Source organism: Stenella coeruleoalba (genome assembly GCF_951394435.1).
Source record: "Stenella coeruleoalba genome assembly, chromosome: 6".
NCBI lineage: Eukaryota > Metazoa > Chordata > Mammalia > Artiodactyla > Delphinidae > Stenella > Stenella coeruleoalba.
Genome location: NC_137151.1, coordinates 121,506,446 through 121,521,205, shown reverse-complemented (window position 1 = coordinate 121,521,205; position 14,760 = coordinate 121,506,446). Strand labels below are relative to the sequence as shown.

General features: G+C 37.2%; 1 protein-coding gene across 13 annotated transcripts in view; it reads left to right on the top strand.

The window, feature by feature from the left end:
- USP40 (ubiquitin specific peptidase 40) overlaps window positions 1–14,760 on the top strand; it is a 91,858-nt gene that overhangs the window by 27,581 nt on the left and 49,517 nt on the right. For all 13 annotated transcript variants that reach the window (XM_079924662.1, XM_079924657.1, XM_079924656.1 and 10 more), the window contains 5 exons: window positions 6,924–7,224; window positions 9,922–10,003; window positions 11,518–11,689; window positions 13,559–13,643; window positions 14,673–14,743. In XM_079924662.1, coding sequence (XP_079780788.1) covers window positions 6,924–7,224; window positions 9,922–10,003; window positions 11,518–11,689; window positions 13,559–13,643; window positions 14,673–14,743 — 711 coding nt within the window. The remainder of the gene's footprint in view (window positions 1–6,923; window positions 7,225–9,921; window positions 10,004–11,517; window positions 11,690–13,558; window positions 13,644–14,672; window positions 14,744–14,760) is intronic.

Sequence of the window (14,760 nt, the reverse complement as noted above, 5' to 3'; positions counted from 1 at the left end):
GATATGGGTCTTTAAGTTTCTTTCTCTGTAATATCTTTGTCAGGTTTCAGTATCAGGGTTATGCAGGACTCAAAAGAAGTTAGGAAATGTTCCTTTTTTATATTCTTGGAAAGGATTTCTCTGAGATAGATTATTATTTCTTTCTTAAATGGTGAAGCTAGTTAGACCTGGAATTTTTTTATGGCAAGGTTTTTAAATTATAGTTTTAATTTCTTTATTTGTAGAGTTGTTTTAGATTTTTTATTTCTTGAATTATTTTGGAAAATTATATTTTTTGAAGAATTTGTCCTTTTATCTATGGTGTCAAATTTATTGGCATGAAGCTATTCAAAATGTCTCATATTATCTTTTCTAGTGTCTGTAGGACCTAAATTTCCTCTTTTTAATTCCTGATATTAATAATTTGTGTTTGCTTACTTTTATTTTTTCATAAGTCTTGCTTAGGGCTTATCAAGTTTATTAAGCTTTTCAAAAAACAACTTTTTTGCCTTTATTTATTTTTCTCTACTAATCTGTTTTCTACTTCATTGATTTCTGCTCTTGTTTTTAATTATTTCCTTTTACCTTTGGGATTTAATTTAATCATCTTTTTCTAGCTTCTTGGGTTGGTATCTCAGTTGTTTTTTAAACCTGCCTTTTAAAATTTTTTTTTTAAATAAATTTATTTATTTATTTTTTGGCTGTGTTGGGTCTTCGTTTCTGTGCGAGGGCTTTCTCGGCGAGAAAGCTTTTGCGGCGAGCGGGGGCTGCTCTTCATCACGCTGCGCGGGCCTCTCATTGTCGCGGCCTCTCCCGTTGCAGAGCACAGGCTCCAGACCTGCAGACTCAGTAGTGTGGCTCACGGGCCTAGTTGCTCCACGGCACGTGGGATCTTCCCAGACCAGGGCTCGAACCCGTGTCCCCTGCATTGGCAGGCAGATTCTTAACCACTGTGCCACCAGGGAAGCCCTAAACCTGCCTTTTAATTCATGCTTTTAAATCTATAATTTCCTTCTTAGCGCTAATTTAGCTGTAGCTAAATTTGACATGTTATTATTATCTTTCCATTCAAAATATATTGTAATTTTTCCTTCTGATTCTTTTATTGACCCATGAGGTTTTTGGAGGTGAATTGCTTAATTTCCAAATATTTGGGGAATTTCTAGTTATCTTTTCGTTATATCTATAAATTGATGTCTAATTCCATTTTACTCTGAAAACATGCTCTCTATGATTTCACTTATTCTTAATTTTTTGAGACTTGTTTCATGCCTCAGGATATGGTCTGTGTTGCTGAATGTTTCTGTTCACCAGTAAAGTTATTAATTTTCTGCATTTGTTGGGTATAGTGTTTCATAAATGTCAGCTAGGTCAAATTGGTTAATAACATTCTTTATTTCATCCCTATTCTTAACTAATTTTTCTGTCTTTTTGTTGTATCAGTTACTGAGAGAGTAGTTTTAAATCTCCAACTCTAATTGTACCTTTGCCCTTTCGTCCTTTTACTGTTGACAGTTTTGCTTCATGTATCTTGAAGATATATTATTAGTTGCATACACATTTTGGATTGTTAATGGCCTCTTGACATATGCCCTTCCTTTATCTCTGCTAATAGTCCTTACCTTCACATCTACCTTATCTGGTATTAATGTAACATACAAGCTTTCTAATGCAAGTGTGTCTCTTGTAAACAGTATGAAGTTGGTTCCTGCTTATTTTGGAAAATTGTGATTTTTAAGGAATTGGTTCTCAAAGTGTCAAATTTCTTAGTATAAAGTTGTTTGAAATATTATCATATTATCCTTTTAATTTCTGTAGGACCCTATTTCATTTCTGATATTGGTAATTTGTGTTTCTTAGCTTTCTTTTGCATCAGTCTTGATAGGGATTTGTCAAGGTTATTATACTTTTCTTTTTTAAAAATAATTAATTAGTTAATTTAACTTTTGGCTGTGTTGGGTCTTTGTTGCTGCACGCAGGCTTTCTAGTTGCAGTGAGCAGGGGCTACTCTATCGCGGTGCACAGACTTCTTATTGCAGTGGCTTCTTTTGTGGAGCACGGGCTCTAGGCGCATGGCCTTAAGTAGTTGTTGCACACGGGCTCAGTAGTTGTGGCTCGTGGGCTCTAGAGCGCAGACTCAGTAGTTGTGGCGCACAGGCTTAGTTACTCCATGGCATGTGGGACCTTCCCAGACCGGGGCTCGAACCCATGTCCCCTGCATTGGCAGGCGGATTCTTAACCACTGCACCACCAGGGAAGTCCAAGGTTATTAAACTTCTCAAAGAAACAGCTTTGCATTTGTTGTTTTTCTCTATTGTTCATCTGTTTTCTATCAAATGATAGAGTTTGACAGTCTCTACCTTTAAATTAGAATGTTCAGTACATTTATTTTTTTTATTAATTTTTTAAAAAATTTATTTATTTTTGGCTGCATTGGGTCTTTGCTGCATGTGGGCTTTCTCTAGTTGCAGTGAGCGGAGGCTGCTCTTTGTTGCAATGCGTGGACTTCTCATTGCAGTGGCCTCTCTTGTTGGGGAGCACAGGCTCTAGGCACGCGGGCTTCAGTAGTTGTGGCACGCGGGCTAGGTCATTGTAGCTCACAGGCTTTAAAGCACAGGCTCAGTAGTTGTGACGCACGGGCTTAGTTGCTCCATGGCATGTGGGACCTTCCCAGACCAGGGCTCGAACCCGTGTCCTCTGCATTGGCAGGCGGATTCTTAACCACTGCACCACCAGGGAAGCCCCCATTTATTTTTAATGTATTAAATTGTGTGGTTGAGTTTGAATTTATCATGTAGCCATTTGTTTTTTATTTGCTTCTCCTGTCTTTCTTGCCTTTCTTTCTTTCTGTCTTTCATACCTTTGGATTAATCAAGTAATTTTTAGTGTTTGATTTTTGTCTCCTCTGTTGACTTTTTAGCTGTACTACTTTAACTTTTTTACTCTAGGGATTACACTGTACATAAGTTAATATTATAAATTACAGACCAATACTGTAACACTTCATGTACAAGGTAAGATGTACAAGATACAGTAGCATAATTCCATTTCCCGACTTCCATCCTTTTCTGCTGTTGTCTTATGTTTTACCATTATATGTAAATTCACTGTGTGTGTGTGTATGTATGTATGTATGTGTTTACTTTAAACATTTAAGCAACTTTTAAAGAAATTAATGAAAAAATCATGTTTTATTTTATCCATTCTGGTGTTCATTGCTCCTTCTTGCATGTCCAGGTTTGCATCTAATATCATTTCCCTTCAACCTAGAGAACTTCCTTTAGCGGTTCTTGGGCATCCAGAACTGCTGGCAAAAATATTCTCAGCTTTTGTTTGTCTGAAGTTTTTATCTTGCATTCATTTGTTTAAATGGTATTTTTGCTGGATATAGAATTCTTTTTTTCTTTTTAAAAAACTATTTATTTTTGGTTGCATTGGGTCTTCGTTGCTGCACACGGGCTTTCTCTAGTTGGGTCGAGTGGGGGCTACTCTTCATGGTGGTGTGCAGACTTCTTATTGCAATGGCTTCTCTTGTTGCGGAGCACGGGCTCTAGGCGCGTGGGCTTCAGTAGTTATGGCACGTGGGCTTCAGTAGTTATGGCACACAGGCTCAGTAGTTGTGGCTCGTGGGCTCTAGAGCACAGGCTCAGTAGTTGTGGCACACGGGCTTAGTTGCTCCATGGCATGTGGGATCTTCCCGGACCAGGGATTGAACCCGTGTCCCCTGCATTGGCAGGCTCCTGCACCACCAGGGAAGTCCTGGATACAGAATTCTAGGTTAATAGCTCTTATTGGTTTTTTCAGGACTTTAAAGATGTCATTTTATTATGTTTTGGCTTCCTTTATTTTGGCTGAGAAGTCAGTGTTACTTAAATGTAATGTGTCTTTTTTTTCTGTCTACTTTTAAAATAATCTCTTCATCTTTGGTTTTTAGCAGTTTAATAACAGTGTGTCTCAGTATGGTGTTCTTTGTGTTTATTTGCTTTGTATTTTCTAAGATTTTTTTTTTCTGTGGCTTGAAATCTTTCTTCAGTTTTGGCCATTATATTTTCAATTTGTTTTTATGCCCCATTATCTCTCTCTTCTTCAGAAATTACAGTTACATATATATTGGACCATTCAGTATTTCCTCACTGGTCTTAGATATTCTAGCAGGAGTTTTTTTTTTTTCCCCTCACCCTCAATTTGGATAATTTCCATTGATCTGTCTTCATGTTCATTGATTCTTTCTCCTACTGTATCCAGTCTTCTGTTAAACCCAGCCAATGAATTAATGAATTTTTTCATTTCAGATATTGTGTTATTCAGCTGTACAATTTTTTCTTAGCTCTTATTTAACGTGCCTGTTTCTCTGCTGAAATTACCCATTTGAACCTACTCTGTACATCCTTTCCTGTAAATTTACATATTTCATTAGCTGTTTACTCTTATAACATCTGGATTATTTCTGGGTCTGTAGTTATTACCTTTTTTTTTCTGTTGTGAATTGACTGTCATCTCTTGGTTATGAATCCCATTGTCCTGTTTCTTTGCATGTCATATACTCTTACATTGCCTACTGGACATTGTGGGTGATGTGTTTTAGAGGCTGTGGATTATGTTACTGCTTTTTAGAAGGTTTATATATTTATTATTTTTGGCTGCATTGGGTCTTCGTTGCTGTGCGTGGGCTTTCTCTAGTTGCAGCGAGTGGGGACTATTCTTTGTTGCGGTGCACAGGCTTCTTGTTGCAGAGGCTTCTCTTGTTGTGGAGCACAGGCTCTAGGCACGTGGGCTCAGTAGCTGTGGCTCATGGGCTCTAGAGTGCAGGCTTAGTAGTTGTGGCTCACGGGCTCAGTTGCTCCGCAGCATGTGGGATCTTCCCGGACCAGGGCTCGAACCCATGTCCCCTGCATTGGCAGGCTGATTCTTAACCATTGCACCACCAGGCAAGTCCTGTGTTATTGTTTCTAAAGGGCTTTTCATTATATTCTAACAGGCCATTAAGTAACTTTGAATCATGTTGATCCTGTGGGAGCTTCATTTGGGGCTTTGGTAGGGTGGATCTGTTGCATTTAGCTGTTAGTCCTAGGGAGCAGCTGTTAGTCTTGGGGCCTGGATGGTCCTCCCTCTTAAGGCAGAGGTTAGCAAACATGGGGAAACTATGGCTTTCTGCCTTTTTTGTACAGCCCCCAGGTAAGAACTGTCTTTATATTTTCAAACAGTTACCTTTAGAAAGGTGCTCAAGTTTGCCTCTTAGCCCACAAAGCCTAAAATACTTACCGTCTGGCCCTTTATAGAAAAGTTTGCCAATCCCTGACCTGAGACATGGCCCTTCTAGGATTTCAGTGGAAAGCCTGAGGTGTTTGTCATATGCCTCTAATTTGGCAGGACTTCAACTCCATGCTCTTTCTTTCTTTTTTCTAATCTATCTTAACTTATTAATCCATTCACAACATGTTTATTTAACTCTATGTTCTTTCTACCCAGCAGCAGGGCGCTAAAATCTCTACTCAGATCTTAAATCTCCCAGCTGTTGCTTTCTGCTCAGTTCCTTGGGTCTCAGGCTGTCCATGTACCATTTAAGACTCAGCCAAGGATTTGAGGAGGATTTGGTAGAGATCTGGGGCTCCTTTATGGGGTTTTCTCCTTCACTTTCTAGGCTCTGTGGCAGTCTCAAATTCTGTTTCCTTAGTCCAGTAAGACTCTTGCCCTTTGCTTGAACTCTCTTCCACCATGCTCTGCTACAAACTGGGAAGTGGTGGGTTAATGCAGGACTCACCTAGCTTGTTTCCCTTTTGAAGGATTATGTTCCCTCCACTTTAGATCAGCTTTTGCTTACTCTCCAAACAATTGTTTTCATTATTTTGTCTAAAGTTTATAATTTTTAATCAGTGGGGTTAGTCCAATTAAAAGTTCTCTGCCATTACTGGAACCAGACTACACTGAAGTTTGAGGTTTAAGAGTTAATCCTCAACTATCAAACAAAGAAAAGATTCGCTATACAGAAAGTATTCATTATACTCAGAGGTTTCAAATTATTATTTTATTGTACTTAAATTAGCTACAAAACTATATTACCATCTGTTACACACAGTGTTAACAATAATGCCGTTGGGTCATATGCCCTATACTCTTCTGTTTGATTAGAGAGTATACGTTACCATAAATTCTTCCTTTCCAAGAAAAAATGAGAAAATCACTTTTCCGTGTTGATTGATGATCTAAGCAAATGTTACATATACCTCCCAAGTGATTTTCTACATAAAGTAGTTTGTACTGAGAGAAAAGGGGGTGATACAAAGCCACATAGAGATTAGGGAATAAAAGAAGAGTAGAGTAGGGGATGGGGAGGTGGGATAGGCAATGGGGAGAGAAGGTTTTTTTCTTCGTAATCCTTTAGGTGGAGGAACCTGAGAAATGATAGTCTCTGAGATTATGACTTCAGCCTTGCAGTGTTCTGATTTCCTGAGCTAGCCTGTCAGCCTCCGGGACAGACAACACTGAATTTAGTTAATGTAAGCTTATAATTGTGACTATATCCCAGCAGTTTGTCTGAGTCACTAGTTTTGAAATTATCTTCTATGGTACTTCATTGTATAATTGCCTTTGTTTTGTGCTCTGTTTCGATTGCTTTAAACATTTCAGAAGTGTTTGTTCTGTCTAATCTGTTTCAGTAAAGACTTTTTAAAAACAGCATTACCAGGTATAATTAAAGTATTTTTAAGATTGTGTCATGGCAGCTTTCTCCCTTGATATAACTGTTAGACTATTTAACAGAAAGCACTCTGGGTTTTATTAAATGTTTTATTATGGCACAAATGAAATTTTTTCCCCTCGTAGCTGACCAGGCCAAAACGTTGACGTTAAAATATCTAATCACAGAAAGGAAGGTAAAGATTTTGTAATCATGTCAATGAAATTTTTTTTCATTAACCTAATGTTTGTTTTCTTTTTCTGTATAGTTTTTACAGCTTCATTCTCAGATATTTCTGCTCAGTTCAGATGAAAGTACAGTTAGTCTATTGAAGGACTGTCCTCTCCAGACTGAGTCTGATATACGAAGAAATGATCAACAACTTTTGAAGACACTTACTTCAGAACCCCCAGGATTAAATGATAGACCCTCCTGTCCCCACTGGTTTGATGTAAACGATTCCCAAGTCCAGCCAATTAAGGAAGAGGATATTGAACAGCAATTTCAGGGTAAAGAAAGTGCCTACATGTTGTTTTATCGGAAGTCCCAGTTGCAGAGACCCCCTGAAGGTATGGAAAGATAAATGTCCCTATTTGTTTAAGTCGATCACTTTAGAAGATAAACATTGAATGTTATTTGAAAGTTTACCCTTTTAGAAGGTTTACTCTTGAAACATTTTAAAATATTTTCAAGCTAACTGTAAGAAATATACCAGAAAAAATTCAACATTCTGTCCTTTTATAAAGATTATATATTTCCGGGTTTTTTCCCCTGTAATAGTATGAGGCTGTAGTTAGATTTTCAAAATTGCATTTTCTTGGATCACATCATGTTTCTTGTTGTGTGGGCAGACGTGATTGTCCTCTGCTCAGGCTTCTCTCTGCAGTTTGGCCATGTGTTGTCTTTGAGTTGCAAGTGGCCTTGGTCTTATTTTCATGTGTTCTCTTTTATTTTCCTTTCTTTTTTCCTTTTCCTCAAGGTGATAAGTCTTTAAGCAATTGAAATATCTCTGAAGCCCTCTGTTGAATCTTCTAAGAGAGTTCATACCATGGTGGAGGTTAAACACTGAGACCCACAGTGATAAATTTTTGAATTGAAGCTACTAACATGAATCAGTCTGCAAGACTTTATTTGATCACTTCCCCAAATTTATGCAACTGGGAAAGCTCTTTAGATTGAGACATACCTATGATTAGAGATGAGGATACTGTTCTTAGAGACTGAGCATAGTGATCGTTTTTGTAAAGAATAAGAATAAAGCAGTTACCGATTTGCAGATGAATCAAAGGAAATTAACTCTCTGGATCTGAAACAATTACATAACTGTTCTGTTGACCAGAAGGGGCTTTGTTTTTTTCTGAGGGGAAAAAATATGGTAATCGTTCTGATAAAAATATTGGGGAGCTGAATTCACAGTTAGAGAAATATATATCAATTTCTTCAGATGACATATTGTCCTTTTCACTGAACTGAACTTCAGTGTATACATGATTGGAATATGTACTAAGTGACAGTTTTCCAGTTAGCTGAAGATTTGAATAAAGATCTAACCAAAATCTTGATGGACTTTTTTGGGGGATGAATGGATGGAACTTGGCAAAATGATTCTAAAATTTACCTGGGAAGATAAATTAATGAAAATTGAAGAAGGGACTGCTCAAGGGAACTTTACTGTGTCAGTATAAGCATATTTATGGTGCTGTAGCAGTGAAGACAGTGCAGTGCTAGTGCGAAGGGCTGGGCAGACCATTGAGCAGGAAGCCCAGGAGTTGATCTAAGTATTTTTAAGATTTTAATCCATGAAAAGGTAGCTTTTCAGATAAATAGGGGGAAAATGAATTAATAAATACAACTGAGAAGTTGATTAGTTGCTAATCACTTGAATGAGCCGTTAGTACAGTCAAGTGATGATATTTATCACTTGCATGAAATTATAGTTCCTTTAATGTTGATGTAAAAAAGGAGCCTTCACATGCATAAAATATAAATATTTTTCTGATCTTAAGGTAGAGAAGACCTTTCTAAGCATAAAAGCAATGAAAAAAAATTGAGGAAAAGTGATGTAAACCTTATTACGTAATACCGAAAGGCAAATGACAAGCTAGTGGAAAACAGCAAAATATACGACAAATTTATTTCCCCATCTGTAGAGTGCTCTTACGTTTATTCCATTGTGCTCAGTGGTAAATTGGGAAAAGGATATAAATAACTAACGTACAAAAGAAGAAATAAGGACAGCCAGTAAACTGCAAAAAAAAAAAAAAATTCCATCTGGCCCATAACCAAAAAACATGAATCATAACAGCAATGAATGACAACCTTTTTCTTACCAAATCAGATATTTCTGTTAACCTGGTTCTCAGCAGTTGGCACTACCTCTGTATTTGGTATGTATATAAAGTAATACAACCAATATGGTTGTATGTACTTAAAAACCTTAAACCAATAATTATACTTCCACAAATTTGTCTTGAAATAATCAGGATCGTGTATACCTATTTATGTTCAAGGATGTTTGCTACCCCCGTTATTTTATAGTAATGACTAACAGAAAATCACCTAAATGTCTACCAGAAAAGGATTGGTTAGATTAATTATGCTATTTATAGAATGGGCTACTATGCAATCATTTAAAGATTTGGAAAAATATTCACAACATATGAAATGAAAAAGCAACTTACATGTTTGTTGACTATACTCCCAGTTGCTTTAAATAAGCGTGGTGTGTGGTGTGTGTGTGTGTGTGTGTGTGTGTGTGTGTGTGTGTGTGTGTGTGTGTGTGTGTGTGTGTGTGTGTGGTGTGTGTGTGTGTGTGTGTGTGTGTGTGTGTGTGTAGACACATTGTATAGAACAGAAAAAAGACCAGAAGTATATAGATCGCATTTTAGCAGTATTCCCTAGGAGTGGGATTATAGGTAATATTTATTTATTTTACAAAAAAAATCATTTCCAGAACTTTCACAGTGACCAATTATTACATTTGTTATCAAGAAGAAAACAGCAGGTGTTCTTTTTAAAAAGTATATTTAGAAAGAGTTGAAGACATGGAATTCTCTAGCTTGGCTTAAAGAACTGTTTACCTTTCATATGTTTTAATGTTTTCAATTTGAAGATGGGAAAACTGAGATCCAGAGAAAATTCATGTTCACACAGGCAGTAGAAGCTTTCCTAGCTCCCAGCGAGGTCCTTTCTAGTTTTCTGTGCTACCTCTTCAGCAACTAGTTTTTATGTAGTCAGCACAAGTTAATGGAAAATTTTGTTCACAGCTCGAGCTAACCCAAGGTACAGGGTTCCATGTCATTTGCTGAATGAAATGGATGCCGCTAACATTGAACTACAAATAAAAAGGTAATTTTAAATTACTTTTAGAGTTTGAATAGTTTTTCTGGGGAACGAGGATCTAACTTAGGTCTTAAGTATTCAGTAATGAAAATTAAAGAGGAAAAAAAGTCAACTGTTTAATGCCGGTATCCTTTTATTGGCTGCTGAATTTTTATACTGAGAGTATCTTTTACTTTGAAATTACCCAGTGAGAGTGAATGAAATAATGACAAATGGCCATCGCTAAGTAGAGATTGAAGCCTAAGAAAACTAGAGAAATCTGTGAGCACGTAGTTGTGCTGAATGAATTGTGTCCTGGCCTGTCAGGTTATTCCCTCGGCACAGAGCCCATTGTGAAAATTTGCCCTCATGTGTAAGTGGTTTGTGAAGAACTAGCCCGTAGTGACATCAGACCAGAGGTGGGCAAATGGGAGGAAATGTGGAGTCTACAGACTGTTTGGCTTAATGTCAATCTTGGGCAAAAGCCTACAATGGATTATTAAAGGGATGGTTTGTGAGAACTTGATGATCTGAACATTCTCTTTTGAGGTCTAACCTTGGACCATGAAGAACTGGTTCTTTGCTCTCTGGGTCGGTGGGGTACTGGATTAGGGAAATGGATGTTCCCATGGTCTCCTTGTGGACCTGAGGGGCTGATTACATAGCAGGGATGTGTTCAACATTTTTATCATTGATTTGAAGCTGAGGAAAAAAAATAGGTAGATTGAATGGCAAATTAAGATCAGAGGAGATCTCAACAAAAATCAAGACACTAAAAATATAAAAATTTAACAGAGTAGAGTATCTTAAGTGCGAAAGATAACCAACTTGCCTGAGTGGTGTGGATTAGCAGTTGGTATTAAAAACAAAAACAGCCTATGGGGTTTTAGTCAGCGAGCACTAAGCTTTTTAATGTGGTCATGGAAAAGCTCATGCTGTCTTTGACCACATTCACAGAATTGTGCCTGAGGTACCTGAATGGTGGCTATAGCTTCATCCAACTCTCCGTTGGTGGGGCTGCCTGAAGTGTTTTTGGTGCCGTGCTTCACAGCAGCTGAATGGGTTCAGAAAAGTGTAGCAAGCGCCCGGCTGCTGCTGAGGCCATTTGACTTGGAAAGAGCAGACTCCAGGGATCATGAGGCTGACTTCAGATAGTTTATAGGAGAGTCTGTGGGGTCTAGTTGAAGCAAGGAGAAAATAGAAGTTGTAAATCTAGCACTTACCACAGTTATAGGAAGATGTTTCCAGCATTTTGTTCATAATTATAATCTCAGTATTGGACGAGTTCAAGTGTCAGTATTTGTTCAGAGTAACACTGCACAGTGTGCATTAAAACCATCTTCCTTGGAATTCACCGTGGCAGAGCTATTGAGAAACTAAACTGAGTTATTTTGGAGCATGGAAGAAAAGGATGTTAATTATAATTACTTAGGTGGAGTGGAGAACTTCTTTATATTGTAAATCAAATATTTTTGGTTTGAGATGAAACAGTATCTGCTGTAAAAACATGACATTTATGTATTTTTTATGCCTCTTTAAAGGGCAGAATGTGATTCTACAAACAATAATTTTGAATTGCATCTCCACCTCGGCCCTTATTATCATTTCTTCAATGGGGCTCTGCACCCAGTGGTCTCTCAAACAGAAAGCATGTGGGATTTGACGTTTGATAAAAGAAAAACTTTAGGAGATCTTCGACAATCAATATTTCAGGTAATTTAGCCTCACTTACTCTTAATAGACATTCAGGTCTGTCTTAAGCGGGATTCTCCTTTTCAAACTCCTGTTTAGGATACAACTATTTATTTTTCACAGCTGCTTAGGAAAATCCTACATCTACCACTTCCATAGAGGGATGGTCCACATGTTCTCCCCTCACTTGTAAGTCTCTTAGGGAGGCTTTTCTGCACAATCAAGACTCAAGAGTCCTGCCAGCAGGTTTTCAGGGGAGAATCAAGCCTGGTATATTTAATCTGGGGGAGAGAAAGAGTATAAGGTTGTCTCTTTTGGGAAAAATAAATGAAAGAGAATTGTCTTTTAAAAGGAGTAAAAAGATAGATAATTACGTTGCCTAAAACCAAGAGCTACTAAACAAATAAAAGCAACTAACTTTTCTACCTTTCAGTGTAGAATGACATTTATTAATAAGATTCCTAAGTGAAGGAAAATGTCTACTGGTCTATAGTAAAAGCAAACATCATTGTAATCATTGTCTCTAAATTATTTATCCCGTCGTGTTTTAACGACGACGACAACAGTGCTCTTTATTTTACTTAAAATGTTTTCATATAAATTCTATCATTTGATTCTTTAACCTCATGAGGGCAAGATAACCCCATTTTAAAGATGAGGAAATTGTGATTTAAAGAGATCTAATGGCTTGCCCAGGGTCAGACATCTAGTTAGCAGTAGAACTAGGACTCCAGCCCTGGTCTCCCTACTCTTTCTTTCCTCTTAATTATACTTCACTCCACACTACTTCCTGATAGAGGAAAAGGGAAATAGAACATGTGAGCTTCGCCCCCACCCAGAATTAAGTGAATTTTCTGAAAAACTGTATCATTTACCAAAATTATTAGCTTTCTTTTGATTTTCCTCTTGTACAGAGAAAAGCAGGCCAATTTCTTCTTTAACTTTAGTTGATTTGAATATTTAAATGTTGGATCAGGATCAAAATTTCTAAAATTATCTAGTACTTCTGAACTTTTCCACTAAAAGTTTATTTCTGAGCCAATCCTGGCAGTGACGATATAGGTGGACTTGGAGATTTGGCCCTGCCTAGGGTAGCGTTTCAAGTGGAAAAGACCTTGGTCACCTTTACAAGGTTTAGATTTCATGCCAGTCTGCTTTTTGATGGTTTAAGTGCACATCTCTGCCAGTGGCACATCTTAGAATTAAGCCACTGGCGAGAGGCAGAGAGACTGACAGTTAAGTAATCATGTGTAAGTATGAAATTTCTTTTTAAGAGAACTATCTTGTGATATTGTGGAGAGGGACTAAATAGGACTGACCTTTATTGGTGACATTGTTTTGGTGAGGTTACCACAGTCCCCAGAGTCTTGGAGCTGGAAACTTAAAAAACAAATCCCTGGTAATCTACTAAATAAACTGGTAATGCTACTTTTTAAATTTACAGTGGGAGACATTCCTTTCAAGAAACAAGAGTACTCGTGTGTGCTGCTCTTCCCTGAGCAGTACTGATTAAACACGTCATTTTTGCTCTTTTGGACCAGGATTCCTGGGCTGGCACACTGATCATTTTGCCTTCTGATAAAAGTGATCTTCCCATAAATTAAGTAGAAATGGTTGTTGTTTAGATGGTCATTGTGCTCTTTGTGTATGTCAGGGTTCTTCAGTCACTAATGGATGTGAGATTAACCATCTTTGGCTTTGACTGATTTAACATTGAAACATGTCTGCTTTCCTCATTTTTGGTGCAGGATGGGGATTGTCGTGTTCATTTTCTTGTTCCCTGTGTCAGCTACCTAAGTAAATTGGCACAGTGCTCTTCTTACTTAACCTGGAAAAGTGATCTATGTGTGATTTTTCATTGTTCTCTTTTCTTTCATTCATATTCTGCAGCTGTTAGAATTTTGGGAAGGAGATATGGTTCTTAGTGTTGCAAAGTTTGTACCAGCAGGACTTCATGTTTACCAGACACTTGATGGTAAGAGAAATGTTAAAACACAGCAACTTATTGTGTATATATACATTTTGTGGGGCTCATCTGTACGTTTTGTGGGGCTCATCTGAGACTTTCTGCTCTTGGCCAGTCTTTCCCCTACATACTACTATTCTTAGCTATGCAGGTTCTCATCACATTGGTTTTAACAAATAATATATTTAGTTTTTCATATTTAATAAAACAATTTATTTAGTTTATAATGTATCCAATATACGTAATGTGTGAAATTTTGCTAACATGGAAATGTTTTGTATTTTCTGAAATTAAGGCTACTTCTCTACCTAAACAAATTTTTTCTTAAAGGCTTTGGAAATTTTTTTATATTACCCCAAACTTCTGAGCGAAATGGTTTGAAACCATTTAAATCTTGTTAAATATGGCTTGTTTTTTTAATCCAATCTCAGCTTCAGACTTTGTAGCAAAACAAAAGTACTTCAGGAGCTTAAAAGTACTTCCTTTAAATAACAACAGAACAATAATAGCAGTAGCAGCAGTAACAGTTGTCTTGGACTTCATGGTGCCAAATACTGAGATAACTGTTTTGTGTAAATTATCTAATTTGATTTTCACAAAATTCTTTTATCCCCATTTCATAAATGAAAACTGAAGCGTAGAGGCTTGGAAGTCCACAAGGTCATACAGCTCATTAGTGGGTGAGTGAGGACCGTTTGATGTGTAAGCCTTCCCCATGTTCACAGTGTCAAGTACAGTTGACCTTTTATATTAACTTTTTTTTTTCCTGCTCTCATGCCCACAAATCTTATGGGGGAAATGCTTACATAAAATGAAAACAGAGAAGAAAAAAAAAGGCTAAAGAGTGTGATGGAAGGAATAAAGATAAAAATAATATAAAATAATATCAATATAACAAACATAATTACTCCCTTTTTCTTAGTTTCCTCAATGAGAATGCTTCTTTTCAAACAACTGTTTGTGTCTTGGCTGTTGCTTTAGTTAAATTTTTTTTTGATGATCATGAGAATGGTTTCACTGATAATCTCATCTTCCTAGGAGATCACCTGACACTGTGTGAAATTGAAATTGCTGATGGGGAAGACATCTTTGTATGGAATGGGGTGGAGGTAAATAAGTGTTGAAG